This window comes from Theobroma cacao, chromosome 2, assembly GCF_000208745.1.
Source record: "Theobroma cacao cultivar B97-61/B2 chromosome 2, Criollo_cocoa_genome_V2, whole genome shotgun sequence".
Taxonomy (NCBI): domain Eukaryota; kingdom Viridiplantae; phylum Streptophyta; class Magnoliopsida; order Malvales; family Malvaceae; genus Theobroma; species Theobroma cacao.
This window is the reverse complement of record NC_030851.1, coordinates 2893250-2910313: the sequence shown is the minus strand read 5'-3', so window position 1 is coordinate 2910313 and position 17064 is coordinate 2893250. Positions and strand designations below refer to the sequence as shown.

The 17064-nt window shown below is 37.2% G+C and overlaps 2 protein-coding genes across 2 annotated transcripts in view; one reads left to right on the top strand and one right to left on the bottom strand.

Moving 5' to 3' along the window:
• Positions 6056–7726, top strand: LOC18607531 (probable aquaporin PIP2-8). The gene is made up of 4 exons (XM_007041742.2): positions 6056–6601; positions 6714–7009; positions 7134–7274; positions 7363–7726. The coding sequence occupies exons 1-4, from the start codon at positions 6322–6324 to the stop codon at positions 7480–7482; spliced, it is 837 nt and encodes a 278-aa protein (XP_007041804.1). The 5' UTR covers positions 6056–6321; the 3' UTR covers positions 7483–7726.
• LOC18607528 overlaps positions 9761–17064 on the bottom strand; it is a 7778-nt gene continuing 474 nt past the window's right edge. Inside the window, exons 2-12 of the mRNA XM_007041737.2 lie at positions 16239–16393; positions 15207–15371; positions 14954–15088; positions 14678–14842; positions 13882–14171; positions 13010–13759; positions 11453–11591; positions 11144–11337; positions 10788–11028; positions 10275–10411; positions 9761–10188 (exon numbers count right to left, since the gene is read on the bottom strand). Of these exons, the coding sequence (XP_007041799.2) occupies positions 9961–10188; positions 10275–10411; positions 10788–11028; positions 11144–11337; positions 11453–11591; positions 13010–13759; positions 13882–14171; positions 14678–14842; positions 14954–15088; positions 15207–15371; positions 16239–16368 (2574 nt within the window). The 5' untranslated portion in view covers positions 16369–16393 and the 3' untranslated portion in view covers positions 9761–9960. The remainder of the gene's footprint in view (positions 10189–10274; positions 10412–10787; positions 11029–11143; positions 11338–11452; positions 11592–13009; positions 13760–13881; positions 14172–14677; positions 14843–14953; positions 15089–15206; positions 15372–16238; positions 16394–17064) is intronic.

Here is a 17064-nt window from a genome sequence, read left to right as displayed (position 1 = left end):
GCAGAGAAATTGACCTTGTCGAAATATACCAACTCCGGTAAGTTTTGGTTCTCCTTCCGGGTAGGGGTCTCCCTGTGCTTCTCATCGGTGAAGAATTAGTGGACGTTTCTGGGGGTGAGATGTGCTACTGACCGTGAGGTGGGGCCTGGATGAGGCTGACTTTTCTTTCCACTGCAATGAGGATTTGTGGCCTCATAAGAGGAAGCTTTATGATGGTTGGTTTAATGGCTTAAAGTATCAAATTTGTTCTAGTTCCTGAATCATATTTCTAGCCTCCCTAGTACTGGTTTGAGTAGGAATATCTTGTGTATTTTGTGTGAATTCTGATAGGTTCTGGTTTTTAGTTTTTTGATCCATGACTGTGAATGGGTGTATTGGGAAAGTATACCCTGCTTGGCATGGGCATACTAACCAATATTCTTGTTGTTCTTTGTTTTTGGAAGCCCGTCATGGATTCTGTAAAGGGAAAGCTCTCTTCCCATTCTTATCAATGAAATCTCTATTGGCTTTTCAAAAAAAAAAAAAAAACTCTAGAAGCAAGCTGGGCAGCCCTGGGTTAGATTTACAAAACAAGCAGACCATAGAGCATGCGATTGTTTATATATAATAGTATATAGGCATAGTCCATAGGCATGGGAAGGAAAAAGAAGAAGCCAAACCTGGGATTGATCTAAGTATTCAAGACTTGGGCCGTATTAACTTATTCATTTTGCTGATGAGGTGCAGAGGACCAGACCTGCAACTAGTGTTAGTTGACTGACAAATAATCTGGGTCTGACAGGGAAAAGGACCTTCTTTAATTGGATGGGCTTGTCCTCTGGCCCAAAGAAAATGGTCATACTTCATATCTCAAGTCCACTAGCTTACCATTTGCTGTGATCAGTTTGTTCCTTTCTGACCCGAAATATTAGTACTAATAAGAAAAACAAAGTGAACATCTTACTTTCATTTCATTGAATCTGCCAAAATTTGAAGCTTATATAGGTCTATAACTCATAATTTATTGTTTGGAGAAGGAGAAAAGAAAAAGGCAAGGGGAATTCTCTGTGGGACTCCTACATGGTACCATGGAAACCAAGGCATTCCACTGGCTTTGATTAAGTGAAGAAGACAAAACATGAAAACTGAGAGCTAGGGCAATTCGGCTAACGTGTTTCTTCTGCGTTATCGACGAAACAAAATGGCAGTTCCATCAGAAAATTTATAACTATATAAAAAACAAATTATCAGTCTCAATTCTGACCATTAAGGAACTTGCCAAAGCCGACCATTTGGGTCAGACTTCGCAGACCTTTATATATATATATATTCTATAAGTGAAAATTATCTCATTCCAAATTTTTGCTGTTTAATATATATATTTGATTTTAGAGTTTTAGGCGTTTGCCATGGTAACTGTTGCCATCATTCTTATTCCTTTCACTACCTCTTTAGTCTTAATCAATAATTAAGGGACCACTCCCCGGTTGAATTTTTCCAACATCCTTTCCTTTCAACAACATATAATTAATTCATCTTTCTATGCATTGGGTCAGGAACATTCCAGATCGATTTCATTTATTTCTAAACTGTTACATAAGTAGAAAAATGACTATGACATGTATACAACCAGATTTTGCTGGTTATTATGCAGAACTTCTATTCTTTTTTCTTTATTATTATTATTTTTTTTATCTGCAAGACTGCAACTTTGAGTCTTTGCCATTGTTTTGAGGAGGAAAGGCAGGGATGGTAGCTAGAATAGAATCACAGTGGAGAGAGGAGACAGTGACAAAAGACATGAATTCCCTAGTAACCTACACGTTCCTAGATAAAGACAAGCCAAGGGTTATAAGCAAGACCAAAAATTCAAAAGGAATCTTGTCCAGAGTCTTAGATGTAATTGAGTTTGAAAAAAAAAAGCTTATTGAAATATAAAAACAGCTTTTACACAACTTTAACAGCAAATATTTGTTTTATAGTTCCCCACTTGCATTGAGAAAAAATTGCCCGAGGCCCCCTCCCCCCAACCCACTCTTGATTATGGTCCCCCTGATCCTTCTCTATAACAATGCTTCCAGTTAGATAAGACCATGCAACGTGGGACCATGAAATGCCCCCTACTGCCCAATTTTGGGTTGTCCCTACCATTATATTCCTGTGTTTGATTGAATGCTACACTAGCATGGTATATTTTGTAATTTACCTAAAGGAATTGCAGTGAATTTTTTGAGATACAGTGGTTGTACCGAGAGGAAGTTTTGCATCTCGCATCACGAGAGTCCCGAAACTAAAACTAATTAACCTTTTGAGATATAATTGCTACTGCCTGCCATGCTTTGTACTTTGCTTTGAATTTTGGCAAACGCCTGGACTGGAGGAGCAAATCATCCTCCTCTTTAATAATGCTTAATCTTTCTTTCTTTCTTTCTTTATCTGCTAAAGTACAGTCCACTTTGACATTTTAAATAGACCAACTCTACCCAGCTGTTGTCTTTTTGAGCGGCTTTTGACATGTATTTTCTAGTTGGCAACGTATAGTTTTCCTCTAAAAGAAAGGCTAATTCTAGCTAATTCTACCTCCCAACCATATCAGTGTAAAACCCCATGGTATATATCTAAAGTATGGTACAAATAATTGTGCATCTATTCTCTGTCAATTCTCGGACATCTAGTTTGTTTTTTCTTTCCTAAGACTTTTGGCAGGCGAATCTGAAATTATGAATCAACGCTGGAAAAGATCCTCTGCTGTGATTCGAAGTAGGACTCGAGAGATTCCCACTCTCGAAAGGAATGGATTTTTTTTTTTTTTTTTATCATTGTAGCATATCTTGGAACCCCCCCAGCTGTGACAATTAAAAGAAAACAAATCCAAGTTAAACCCATTCTTAACCTTTGGGGGTTGGTTTACAAAAAAGTTGGCCAATGGCGGCTGTGACGAGAGTGACAATAAGCAGGAAGTGTGTCGTCAAACCCAAGTCGCAAGAGGAAATGGATGAAGCTTGGCATTATCTAGTAGTAGTAATGGTACCCCTTTTCATATTTCCCAAGAACCAACCAGGGAAATGAAAACAACCTTCCAGCTAGCGGAATTGCGTCAAATGGGATTGATATGAGGTCATTGTCTGGGCATGAAAAGAAAAGTTTTGAAAGTAATAAAAAAATCGTCACATCCCCATGAAAGCAACCAACAGAACCTTTGCAAGAAAGAATTGATCAGGATTGTTGCAAAAAAATGTAGTTGGAATTCGAATCGCTTTGGAAAATAGCAGGTTGAGGGTTGCTTTCAGAAAGGTTAACCCCCAACAATAATTTGGACCCCACGCTTTAACGTGCTTTAGGAGACTTCAGGCTTCTAAGCTGTAATTATGGCCACAAAAAATTTCGAAAAATTGAATACGGACATTACCTCAAAAAAGAAAATGATCACTTCAAGGTGTGTGTTGTGACCGTTGATGGTATTTAATTTTGTGAAGTGTGGGGAAACGGTCCCCCTCTTCCTGCCCGTTCTTTCAACGGCCTCCTACGGAAGAATCCGGAAACATTTGGCCGTTTTTCAGGCGTTGCATACGTGGCATAGACGTTTGTATAAACTTAAGCCTTCCTGGTTTTTCTTTAGTTTTCCGGTAATAAGTTAGCTTGGGTCTCCGTGAAGGTTCTAGAATTTTTATTTTTTAAAAACTTTAGGAAGAATTAAAAATATGTCTAATATTAAAAAAATTATTTAAAAATCAAAATTTATCTTATTGATGTAGCATCAGTAACACATACTTATCTAATAAAAGAAAATAATATATATATATATATATATATATATATATTGTGTTGAACTCTAATATAAGGATATTGGAATAAATAAAGTAACAATTCCCTTCTTTTATTTATTCTTTAAAATTTTGACAGTGTAGGAATAATTCTTTTTTTTGAAAATAAGAACAAAATCAAATTAAAATTGATGTTACAAAAGGATAATATATGTTAATCAAAGTTTATTTTAATTAATACATTATCTGTTTTTTATATTTAATGTAAATGGCTGATTAAATAAAATACATAATTTTTTTTAAAATTCAATGTAAAATGTGGATTGAATAAGATATGAATTTCAAAGTTTATACCTGATACATTGTTTGTGTATAATATGTATATATTATTACTTAACTAGAAAGTGTTATTTCATAAATATGTAAAAATAAAAAATAGAAAATCATTCAAAACAAACAATTTTACATTTATGAGTATTTATTTTTTACATTTTTTAATTTGTTAAATTTATTTGTTAATAATAGAATAATATTTTAATCATATAATATAAAATAATAAGTATAAGGTATCCGTATTCCCCTTGTTACAAGCAAATGCTACAATTACAAGAAGTTCTTATTGAAGTACATGAAATTGACGAAAATGACTGACAAATTTAGTAAAGATTACTTTTGTTTTTGGCGTAAAATTTGGGTGGCGAAAGAAAACAAAATCCAGGGAAGGTGCGGTTGTCCACGTACATGAAAAGCTGGGGTCGTGACGTGGACTGGTTCCAGATTAAAAAAAAGAAAAGAAAAGAGATAAGCACGATGGTGGGACCGTTTTACCCGAATGTGCCGCAGCATCATCTGTGATACTACTGCCAGCTGTTGCCACGTGATCCTTGATCAATCCTGTTACTCCAATTGATCATCGGAAGGCCCGACCTTTTTTCGAATGATTAACGCCAAAAGCAACGAACCAGACTTTTTCTAATTTCAGAGAATGTTTACACCCGCCTGGACCTGGTCCACCCTTTAACCCACGACAAAATTACCGCGGACTATAATTTATTTAATCAATCAAAATGACTCTTTTACCCTGAACAATAAAAACAAAAAAATCACTAGCAGTAGGTCATTTAGGGAAGGAAAGAATAGTTCCGTACATGGAGGGAACATGGCTCTGAATGTGTATCAGCTGCAGTGAATCGTATGTTCAGTCTCTGCTAAGTGAATAAATAAATAAGTCCGTTGGAGGATAAGGACAAAGCAATCAAAAGAAAAATTGGAAAACCAAATGACATATTTGGACGATGATTCTACCCAATAAATAAATGCTCTCCCTGCAACCAACCAATAAATGAGAATAGAAAGAATGTTGGGGCATGGGGCTGATTTCTTTAATTCATTAATGATCATCCACTACTTTGCATTAACAACAAGACAATTAATAATCATGCATGAAATGCCCGTTTTAAAGCATCATTTTCTTATTAATCATTCATCATTTCCATCATTGTTACAAGCTCATAGATACCCTAAATTTTTTACATATTGTAACTAATGAAATCTATAAACACTCATTAACTAGACCTTTTGAAATATTACAAACAACTTAAACATGTGACGAGTTTATTGATTTGATTTGTCGTTAAAAAAAATTATGTTTATTTTTTTTTAATGACATAAACCTCGGCCACACAATTAAGTTTAATATAGCTGTAACTTGTAAGTTCAATGAGATGGTATTTCAATTGAAATCTACAGATAATTAGAAAGGAGCTAAATGCTATTTATATCAGAACTAATTAGATTGCTCCATTGGAACAATAAAAATTGAATAGACGTATCTTTCATTATGAGCAAGTTTTTTTTTTTTTTTCCAAGTTACTTGAGTTATAGTTAACGTGTAGTGACTCACATTTTATGTTTAGAGAGAGATAGAAAATAATGAGATTCTCTATATCTATCGTATCACCATTGAAATGCATAATTTAGCTTCGAAGGGTAAGGAAAGAGAAAACGATATGATGTGTCAAGGAAAGAAGCGGGGCCGAATGGGCTGCCCAAAATGGAGACAGGTAAGGGACAGAGTAGGAAATACGTGTAAAATTAGGAGAAAAAAAATTGAAAAAAGAAGGGAGAAAAAGACAAGATATAACCGTTGTAGGCGTGGCTTTGGTTGGATGCCAGGCTGACGCTCGAGCCCTACGCAGAGATGATTAGCCCTCACATGGTCTCGCTGTACAAACCTCTTTGGTCCCACTCTCCAACCCCTCTTTCTTTCTCTTCTGAAAAAGGCCATGACTTTTCTTTTTTTCTCTCACCTCTGTGTCTCTCACTAGAGAAAATTTTTTTATTTAAAAATGATTTTAGAAAACCAATGTTCATCCCAAAAGTACCCTTGGCTTATCCATATATGCACAGTTCTCCTACCCTTGAGACCAGTTTAAAAGGAGTGACTGGAGAGTGCACTTGGGTACACGCAGAAACAACACAAACAACACACATACACACACACACAAGCAGAGAAGGCTTGAGGCTTTGAAGCTCCAAGGAGAGGGTTTCCTGTTTTTGCTTGTTAAAAGGAAAAGAAATGTCGAAGGAAGTGAGTGAAGAAGGACAGAGCCGCAAGGACTATGTGGACCCTCCACCAGCACCACTTATTGACATGGCTGAGCTCAAACTATGGTCTTTCTACAGAGCACTGATAGCTGAGTTCATAGCCACTCTCCTTTTCCTCTATGTTACCATAGCCACTGTAATTGGATACAAGAAGCAACAGGATGCATGTGATGGAGTTGGTCTCTTGGGTATTGCATGGGCTTTTGGTGGCATGATATTTATTCTTGTTTACTGCACTGCCGGTATCTCAGGTAAAAAACCTCTTCAACTTTCTTTTTTCTAGTTCGTAGATGTAAAAAATAAGAAGTACCCATGCTTTTTTTTGGGTGGTTTACTGAAGGGTTTCGGTTGTTTTGGTTGCAGGTGGTCACATTAACCCTGCAGTGACTTTTGGGTTGTTTTTAGCCCGTAAGGTGTCTCTGATCAGGGCTGTCGCTTACATGGTAGCTCAGTGCTTGGGTGCTATCTGTGGAGTTGGGTTGGTTAAAGCTTTCATGAAGCACGACTACAACTCCCAAGGTGGTGGTGCTAACACCGTGGCTTCTGGCTACAACAAGGGAACTGCTTTGGGAGCTGAGATTATTGGCACTTTCGTGCTTGTCTACACTGTTTTCTCAGCGACTGACCCTAAGAGGAGCGCCCGGGACTCCCACGTTCCTGTACGTAACTTCTCTTCTGTTTTCTCCATGTTTTATGCTATTTTTGTCACATTAAGTGTTGTGCTACCTAGTTTCTAGTTAGGTAGGCTAGGATCTGATGCATTTATGTTGTGGCTGTGTGCAGGTGTTGGCTCCCCTTCCTATTGGGTTTGCCGTTTTCATGGTTCACTTGGCTACCATCCCCATCACTGGCACCGGTATCAACCCTGCTAGGAGTATTGGTGCTGCGGTCATCTACAACAACGAGAAAGCCTGGGATGACCATGTAAGTTCATATACCATTTTTCGTTTTACTCTCTGACTAAAAAATCGAGGTAGTTTCTCAATTAACACACGTGATATTGTGATGACAGTGGATTTTCTGGGTTGGTCCTTTCGTTGGAGCACTCGCAGCAGCTGCATATCATCAATACATTCTTAGAGCTGCAGCTATCAAAGCCTTGGGATCATTCCGCAGCAATCCCACCAACTAGAAAAAACTCATGGAAAAATCAAAATAACTTTATCTTTGCTTCTCTTTTTTTCTTCATTTGTTCTGTTGTGTGTACGAGAGAAAGGATGAGAGGATGATTATGACGATCTTTGGTTTTTTCCATTTTTTTTATAATCTAAATATTTTGCTATTAGCTTTGGCTTCTGTACCATTGTTCTTTGGTATGTTATTAGCTTTCATCTTATGCAGTGTTTTAACTTTTAATCTTCAGAGAAATTCGATTCCTTGTTGTGTCCTGTCTAATGCAATATCTACACAAAATATAATTCGGAAAACCTAAAAGGTGACTGGCTAATTTCTACATGACAAGAAGGCGTACACGTCACACAATTGACACACCAAGCTTTGAATCAAATCTCCTTGCAGTCTTTGCCCTGTCTTAACGCTTTGGCAAGGGCATAAAGGCAATTTGGCTTAATGGATAAAGGTACAATCTCTTGCCGTGTCTTTGGCCTCATGTGAGGAACAGAGAGTGGCTTTCTAACTGCCTCTGATTGAATGACACCTGTTTGGAAGAGGTCAGTAGGAAAGGACCAAAGATGCTGCCCCTCCCTAGGAAAGGGGGTTAAAAGTGAAAAGCAAGTCTGCCCCTGACCTCTTTTTCACCTCTCTGGAAAGGTCTCTTCGGGACTCTGGCTTGTCAACCCTCCCTCTCCTACTTTTGGACCGGGGTCCATCCAATGGGGACAAAAAACTAACCGAACCAAAAGCAGAAAATGAAAGAAGCAAAGGGCAATATGAGAACTTTGCCAACTCTAGTTCGCCACGCGTCATGGTATCATGGGGTTGGATGTCATGGCAGCACATGGGTGGGGTATCTCTTCTTATCCTGTCAAAATCGGCTACCACAAAAAATGAAACCAAAAACCAAGTACTACAAGAAAGGGTATTGCTTTCCCTCCCAGTAGCAGTAGTATATAATTTTCTCGTTTTACGGGCAGTCTAAAAGAGAATCATAGTCTCGTCTTTTTACGAAAGGTACGTGGCCTGAGGACGATTTGGAAAACACGAAAATTGAAAAAAAAAATTCAGGCTCAACACTTAACCAATGGACCCGGCGGGATGGCTCACGAGGGTGCCGAGGTCTTGTGGTTTAAGCTTTTCTTTCCCAATTGCTCACGGTCCCCGTCTTGGATTCCTTAAAGAAGTAACTTTTCTGCTTAGGGTTTTCTCCCCTCTTAGGAACCCAGAGTCTTTATGTGAGGAGACGTGGCTCTCATGTGCGCCAGTTTGGAAAAAAGGGCATTTGGGGGACGACTGCCCTACCATTTCCACTAGGTCTAAAACCACCTCGATTATCTGAATATTTGGTAGCCACCAAACAACAGAAAGTTACCGTTCAACTTAGGCCGGGGGGGGGGGGGGGGGGGGTGGTTGGTGTGGTGCTGGGACAGTCCTCTTTATGTTCTTAACGGGAATTTTTTTGGTTGGGACTTAGGACGTTTGGTGTAACATCTTTTCTCTCCCCTATCTGACTCTTCTTCAACAGTCAGCCACCTTTCTAGTGTCTGGAGAAAACCTTGGTCAAGATTCGCGCAGAATTACCTAACGCTTTTTTGAAAATATATATTTGAGAGTGCGTTTTAAACGATAACAGATAAATTTGCAAATATAAATTCATATAGCTTTTAAACACACATGTCAAGCATGTGCTACATGACTTGGATGAATACAAACATACCAACATCTTGCAAGGTTCCTCAACTCTTAATCAGGTAGCCTATGACACCACAAGAGTTTCTACTCTTGCAAGAACATCAGGCACTGCTTGAATCGCCTCCAAGAATACATGTTGTGCCGAAAGACTTCTGATCTCAATCCCTCTAATCTCATGACAATTACCCATTTAAGAAGCTGCAACCAACAACCTGACTGACTCAATACAAATGACCATGCAAAGCATGAAAAAATTCAAATTTCAAACCAACTGTACAATGGAATTAACTTTTGTCTATTACATTATCATATTAAATTTTGTTGGACGTTGGGTACAGCTAGATGAATCACAGGTACCATACAACGCAAACTAAAGTCCTGGAAGAATTATCCTGTAGGCTCGAATTAGTTGCATGGTAGTTGTAACAAGTTAAGCAGTTATCCTAGGGAATCAATTAATAAAATACTGAGCTAGACAGAGGGACTGTCAGATTTGAGGCCTAGGGCTCAGTTCCCCCCACAGGCTGTTCTAGACTAGTCCAAGTCATGCTCCCGCAAAGAAAAACAAACAAAGGCTAAAAATAGATTTTACCCAAGAGAGGAGCATGAAATACATTTCCAAATATACCAGTATCAGCATCAGATTCACTAAAATCCAGTCAAAGCAGACTGCCAAGTTGAGTATCTCTGACAATAAAAACCCATACATATTCATAGATTTATGAAGGCAAGGTGTAAGCCTTTAATGTTTGCTCAATTAGACAAAGTCATTCAAACAAAGCATTACAATGAGTAATATACGTTAGTCAGGCAATGCAGTTCCTCGTTCAAGATTGTTTTTAATTTCCAGTGTGTATTTTCCAAAGGCTCGCTCAATCTTCTTGTTGAAATGCTCATTACGATCATTGATTGAATCAATATCCTTCTCTTCATGAAACTTCCTCCTCCTGCTAAATGACTTGCGCTTTTCCTCCCGGTCCTTAAGTTCTTTCACCATCTTGTCAATCTTATCTTCAGAAATCTTAGGTGCCTGTACAACAAAAGAAACACAAGTTGGCCAGATATAGTAAAGAAACTTGCAACCTTTTCCCTCTACTTTTTTCCGATGGACCATACCTTCCCATATTGGAGGCTTGAAGCTTCACGGTAAAACTCTGGATCACCTTCTTTCATTCTGTTATATTCTTCTAGGTCAACATCAACGTTCTTTGTCCGTTTTTTGTATGCATTGTACAATGTCTTCTGATTGAAGACTGTTAAGTCCCTCCATAAAAAACACATAGATTAGACTCATTGACAAGTTAAGAGCTTCAGTCCCATAGCAGGGATAAGAAATATATATTTATTTATTTAAAATTTTGCCAATAGGATAAGAACTCCCAATCAGCATATATACAATTCTGAAAATTGAACAAGGCCATGCTTCAACAAAGATGAGAATGCGTTGGACAAATTCTATGGGCCTGTAATATTAGAAGTGAGATGTGTGTATGTATAGAAAGGCAGTAAGACAGGAAAGTTGTTGAAACAATAGAAAGAAGTAACAGAATGAACCATGAAACAAAACAATGAAGTAACCAAGGGAATCGAAGAAATGGTGAATTTAACAATTAGTAGTAGAAAGCATACCATCCCAACCAAATGGTGCAGGATCCTTTTCCCATTTCTTATATTTTGCCTCCGCTGACTCTTGTGTATCTAGCATATATGCTTTTTGCATATCCAAACCATTTGCATCTAGAAGTTTTCCTATCTTTTTCTTCCTTTCCTCGAGCCATTTTTGCTTAGAAATTCCTCTAGATTCTGGTGGAGCTTCCATTCTTTTCTTTTCAGCCACCATTGCTGTTTGATTGGCTTTTCTTGCCTCATTCTGGAAGCACATAGTCATCATTGATAATCAGTTTATACTTTTCATGAAATTAAAAGTAAAGATAAAAAGATGACAAAACAGAACAGCTTCTCTTTGAAAGGTTAAGCAAACTAACCATCTTTAGTCTCAACTCAAACAATTTTTTTTGCCTCCCGGTAAGTTTCGTAATGTCTCCTTCAATGTTCTCCTCAACAGGGCGGTCATTATCATCATCAGAATTTTCTTCTGGTTCCGATGCTCCATGTTCTACGTCCTTTTCTTGAAAAGCAGCACGTTCGGCAGGCTGGCCACGCTCAGGTTTCACAGTTTCTGTTACAACATGAAGAGAGATTAAATTAATAAAAATTGATTATTCTAGTAAGTACCAAGGGAAAGGCAGGGTAGACAAACCATTCATTTAGAATTATAAGAACAACATTTAAACCTGATTCTTCTTTATCCCTTCTCGCCTTTGCTTCAGCAATCTTCCTAAAGCAATACTCAACACATTCATGGTAAGGATTTGACGCATTAATACAATCTGGATGCACTCTTCGCTCTTCTTCCATGTTTATTTCTAGCTTTTACCTGAAAAGTAAACTAAAACAAATAAGGCAAATCCAAATTCCAGTGTCCATGTTGGATATATTCAATAAAATCAAAAGAAAATCTTAGACTTCTATATTTCATTCTTCTATCAAGAAAATTATACAGAATTTTCATTGATACAAAGCTAGCAATCATTAATCACCAAATTATTCAGAAATTTAAAGTAATTAAAAAAATTACTATTCAAAATTCTCAAGTATCAAACTCAGCTGTTCAGTTGATTATATTACATCGAATAACATGAAATTTTCTTTCAGCGTGATTTCTCGGCAAGCGAACAAGAGTTAAGTGAAACCCAAATAAACCCTAGAAATTTCGAAAACGACAAAGAGAGATTATAAAGGGAGAGAAACGAACCTGATTGCGAGAATTCTTCGATCGATTTATAGTTTCCCCTTCTGTTAGGGATTTGTTTGGGTGATGGCCGTAAGGCCTGAGTTTTAGAATATTTTATGTTTTATACTTGCGAAGAAATTTATTTCTATGAACAGTTTGTTTAAGACGGGTCGGCTGTGAATCTAACTCGGGTCAAGTTCGGACCCAACAAGCCCAAGGCTCTAAAGGCCTGAAGCCCAATGATAAAAAGTCAATACTACTACTAAATGGGTTGGTCATTGTGGGCCGCCATTCATTGGGTTCAAGTATTGGCCAATTTTCCTTTCTTTTGTATCTATTTTATTGAATTATTAATTTTTTATTGATTTCTTTTTAGATATTAACTTCACGTGTTTAAAATTTAGAATAATATAAAAATTTATTGATTTATATTTTAAAAAAAAAACCCTCCTGCGACGAAGTGCCTGGATTTTTTTAGTAATTGTAATAATAATATTTTAAAAAAAATGTGATTCTATTTAATTATAGGACAATGTTCTTAACTTATTTAATAAATCGAAGTTTAATGAATAGATTAACTTACCCATTTGCCTTTATATGTCAAAAATATCATCATATGTATGTAAATGTTTGAATATGAGGCAAGGGTAATAAAAGACAGGAGTCAGAGAGAAAGGAAGATCGTGGGAGAGAACTGATTCTGCATTATTGAACTGTTTTTATATTATTATTATTATTATTATTACTTTAAATTACAAAAAGAAAGTTTAATCAAATGATTGTACAGGATTCAGGCTATGCAAAATGCAACCCCAATTTTATGCAGTACTACATGTATAGCACCTACACATTCTCAAGCCTTGAGACTGAGATTAAAGACTACTTTTCTTGACAGCTAAACTTATTCCATAAAGGCTAGCATAAGATCAGATAGCACTTAAAAACAAGTATCAAAAGTATCAATTGCTCTACACAAACTACATTCTTGAGACTATTAAACAAAAGGGTAAGATGGGAAGTATATCGAATAGTAATGTCTTGCTTCACAATCGCATTACAAGAGCTCGTTCGCCAGAGACTTGCCCTGGAATTTTTCCATGATGGACACTATGGATGAAATAGTTTTGTCCAGTTGAGAACATTCGTGCTCGATTTCATCCAAACGAGCCTTGGTTTCAGCAACTTGTTCCCGGGCAGCAGCAGCCTCCTTTTCTTTCTGAGCTAGATCTTCGATTTTGGATTCCAGTTCCTTCCTTGCCGACTCTATAGTTTGATCGCACTTGGCCTTTTTCGCTTCAAAAGTTTGACGTTGACTAACGAGCTCCATGGCTTCTGAGATTTCATTGAGCAGAGCACGCAGCCAAGTAACATCGATATGTGCAGATTCTACATCCTTGAGAACAGCAAACATTTCTTTTACTTTTGATTTGGTCAGTTGCTTAAATGGGGTGGAATGCAACTCTTGAACTACAGCACACAAGCACTCCAAATAATAAGCACGCATGGAAGCTGATTCCAACTGACAATTAGCTGCTATGTCTCCATACTTGTCAAAAATTGACTGTAGAATCGAAGAGATACTTGCTTTCACATGGTATTTTCCAACTGATACACAGGAATCAGAGATAACAGATTCGACCTCTTCTTCCTCATCACTCTCTTGTAGAGCTCGGACAATCCCTGAGAAACTAAAGTTTGAGATAGTGGCATCTTCGCTCCCATCCTCATTATTTGCATCTGAACTTGCCTTGGGGGAATTTTGAACCTTCTCTGCTTCTTTAAATTTGGTTGGTGTATCAGCAGGTGACTGTCAGAGAGGACAACATAAAGAGAGGATTCACATAAATACAAAATTAAAAATAACTAATGCTTTTGCATGCAAGTGTGTGCAAGTGTTAGTTTGTCCAAGAGAGAGAGAGAGGGACCAACCATGATTTTCCCAGACATAGGAACTGATTGTGAGTATTGAATTTGCCCCTTGTCAAAAGATTGATCTCGGGAATAAATTCCTTCAGAATGTTGCTCAGAAGAAGAAAAAGACTCACCATTCTCTGCTTCCATCTTCTTCCTAGAAAAATGAGAACGAGGTGACTTGGGTTCACCAGGGTAAACTGCACCTATGCCAGGGGTAGTTTCAAGCGCTCGAGGGGACTTCGACTGAGAGTCTGATCCCTTCTTTTTCCTGCCAAAGCTTCTAGAAGCATCAAGAATTTTGGAACCTACAAGGAAAATACCCCAGTCAGAAACAAGTATCAGTGCATCTGTGCATCCTGAATCAGAAATCAGAAATCATCAAATCTTGAGGGAGAATCCTTAGATGTTAACAAACTGGTGAAAATGCATCTCAAAGTGTATCAGACTAAAAAAATCACCTTAAGGCGCAATATCGAGCCAAAACAAATAACATCTTAGTATATGACACAACCTAAGCATCACAAGGCTTATGAGGGTGAATTCTTAAAGGACATTTCCTAATTCCTAAAGATTCTTAGAAGAGTCAACAGTAAGCTGGATGATGGCTTTCACCCTGCTTAATTCTCCCTCATTCCCTTGGTTCTATCTCATTGTATTAAGTTATCTATCAATATGAATTGACTGTACTCCCTATTCTTTCTGCAGGGACAAATGCAACCCCATAAAAACAAACAAAGGAAAAAGAAGTCTGCAAGAGAGGTTGTTTCGGGCAACTTAATGAACAGCATTTAGAAAAAAGAGGGCGCACAACCTGATTCTTTTCTAAGCCCCTGTGTATCAGCATCAGTATTTCTTTTGAAGCAATTTTCATCACATTCATGGTACAGATTAGATGCTTTTGGGCAAGTTGGATTTACTGTTCTCTCCACATCCTTCTTTTTGCTAAGCTCACCTTGTTTTATACCATTGCGAATATCTAACAAATAGAAAAGAAAAACATTTACGCCTATGTTTAAAAAGTGGTCAGGCAAACCCGCAGAATACAAAAAGTACTAAAACAACAAATCTCTTAATCATCATGAGGAACCTGAATCCTTTCTTTTGAAGCAATTTTCATCACATTCATGGTAAGGATTGGACACCTTTGTGCAATTTGGGAGCACTTTTCCCTCGCCATCCTTCTTTTTGCTAAGCTCACCTTGTTTTATACCATTGCGATTATCTAACAAATACAAAGAAAGAAATATAAACCTAGTTTTAGAAGGAGATCAACAAAACCTAAACAGAATTCAAAACCTTACTAGTATAATAAAGAACTTCTTTTAATCACTATCAGAAACCTGATTCTTTTCTAACCCCCTGAATATTGGTCTTGGATGTTCTCTGGGTGCAAAATTCATTGCATTCATGGTAAGGATTAGATGCTTTAGGGCAATTTGATCGCATTCTCCCCACATCATCATTCCTTTTGTTACGCACAACTTCTTTTAGACCATTGTGGTTATCTAAAAAATGAAAACGGAAATGAAATTAAACCTGTCTCTTGAAAGTGGTCGACAAAAGCTCATATTTTTACGTTGTTCTGATCATTATCGGTTGAAACTCTGATCAGCAATTAAAATAACAAATTCAAAGTTTGTAGGTGAGGCTTAACAACATGTCTATATCAGCCAAGCTAAAGTGAAACTAAAACCAGAGGAAAACCAAGTGCTCGAGTACTAATGAGAAAACTAAAATCTTCATACTCTGAACTTAACCAAACCACATCTGATGCAGGAACAAAGATATTGCCAAACATGCCCTTTCTCTGGGAAATCTGCCGCTAGTCAAGCCGAGAAAGACATAAATGACATCTTCCTTATACATACAATCTATCAGTTATTGTGCTTTAAAGCTATGCTAAAGCAACCATTGAAGGTTGGAAATCTGGGAATGTGAAATGCTAACAATCAGAATGAAATTGTTTTAATCAACTGCAAGTTCTTTAGAAATGGGATAGACCAAAAGTTCCTCTACATGGATGCTGCACCCAAGAAAATAATCGTACTCTCAATATCTTCACTTTTTAGAGTAATTGGTTTTACAAATCAACTTTTATTAGTTTACTTAAACCATTAGTTAGATTTCATCATCCACCCTGCAACAATCACAGTGAATTGGTTATGAATCAATAGCATATGAAGCTTTGCAGTAAGGTGCTTTCCCATAAACTCCTAAAAGCTTTGGCCGTCATTCAAGATGCAAAAACTATAAGGAAAAATGAGATGATTTGCCATAGAATTGAACAACTTCAATGATCATGCGGATTGTGCAGAATAACATGTTCTCAAAGATTCAGTTGGCAACAGAGCATGAGGAGGAACATGGATTACCTAATTTCTTTTTATCCTTTTCCTTTCGCCCCTTGCCTTCAGCAATCTTTTCTAGGCAATATACACCACATTCATGGTAGGGATTCGCAGCATTAGCGCAACCTGGGTGTACTCTTCCATTCTCATCCATCTCCTTGTTGGCTTCACTTGGACCTCTGAAAACTCATAATAAATTATCACAATATTGTACAAGGAATTCACCAAAAATTTTCTCATGCAATTGAGTAGTAAGCACAAAAGATCCTAGCTTTCTATGATCTTCCACTTCTTAATCAGAAATTTTACCTTGAACCGAGTGGTTGATCCTTTATCTCAAAACCATCATTCTTTTCCAAATTTATAAACAGAATTAAAATTCAATACACAAGTTACATAAAAAATAACTTGAATTTACATATACAGGTAGCAACTAGATTATCGTTCAAGAAAAAAGATAAAAACTTCTGATGCACCATCCTACCATCTTAAATTATTAGGATTTTCCAAAATTATTGATATCTATCAATCAAGAAAAGACAAAGAACTATACGGGAAATTGAATCTCTTTTTATTCAAAAGATAAAGCAGCCAGAACTCGACAAAACCCACCCTTTTGGTTTTGTTAATTTCAAAACCAAAATTTACAAGTCAAGAGTCAAGAAGAACAAAGAAGACCACAAGAGAGGTAGAGAGAAAAAAGACCCAGAAAACTAAACATTCAGAAACTCTACATAACAACTTTCTTTTTTGTGCACCCGAGTATTTAGCTCGTGCATTATCCTGCCTTAAAAGCAGGGTTCGGATCCCCCCTCCCCCAATTATAAAAAAAAAAAAAACTTAACTTTAC

Excerpts from the sequence above, each read along its gene's own strand:
- LOC18607531 (XM_007041742.2), top strand. The coding sequence starts at position 6,322 with ATGTCGAAGGAAGTGAGTGAAGAAGGACAGAGCCGCAAGGACTATGTG. Across the intron at positions 6,602-6,713 it reads CTGCACTGCCGGTATCTCAG|GTGGTCACATTAACCCTGCA; the intron begins GTAAAAAACCTC and ends TTTTGGTTGCAG. Across the intron at positions 7,275-7,362 it reads AGAAAGCCTGGGATGACCAT|TGGATTTTCTGGGTTGGTCC; the intron begins GTAAGTTCATAT and ends TTGTGATGACAG.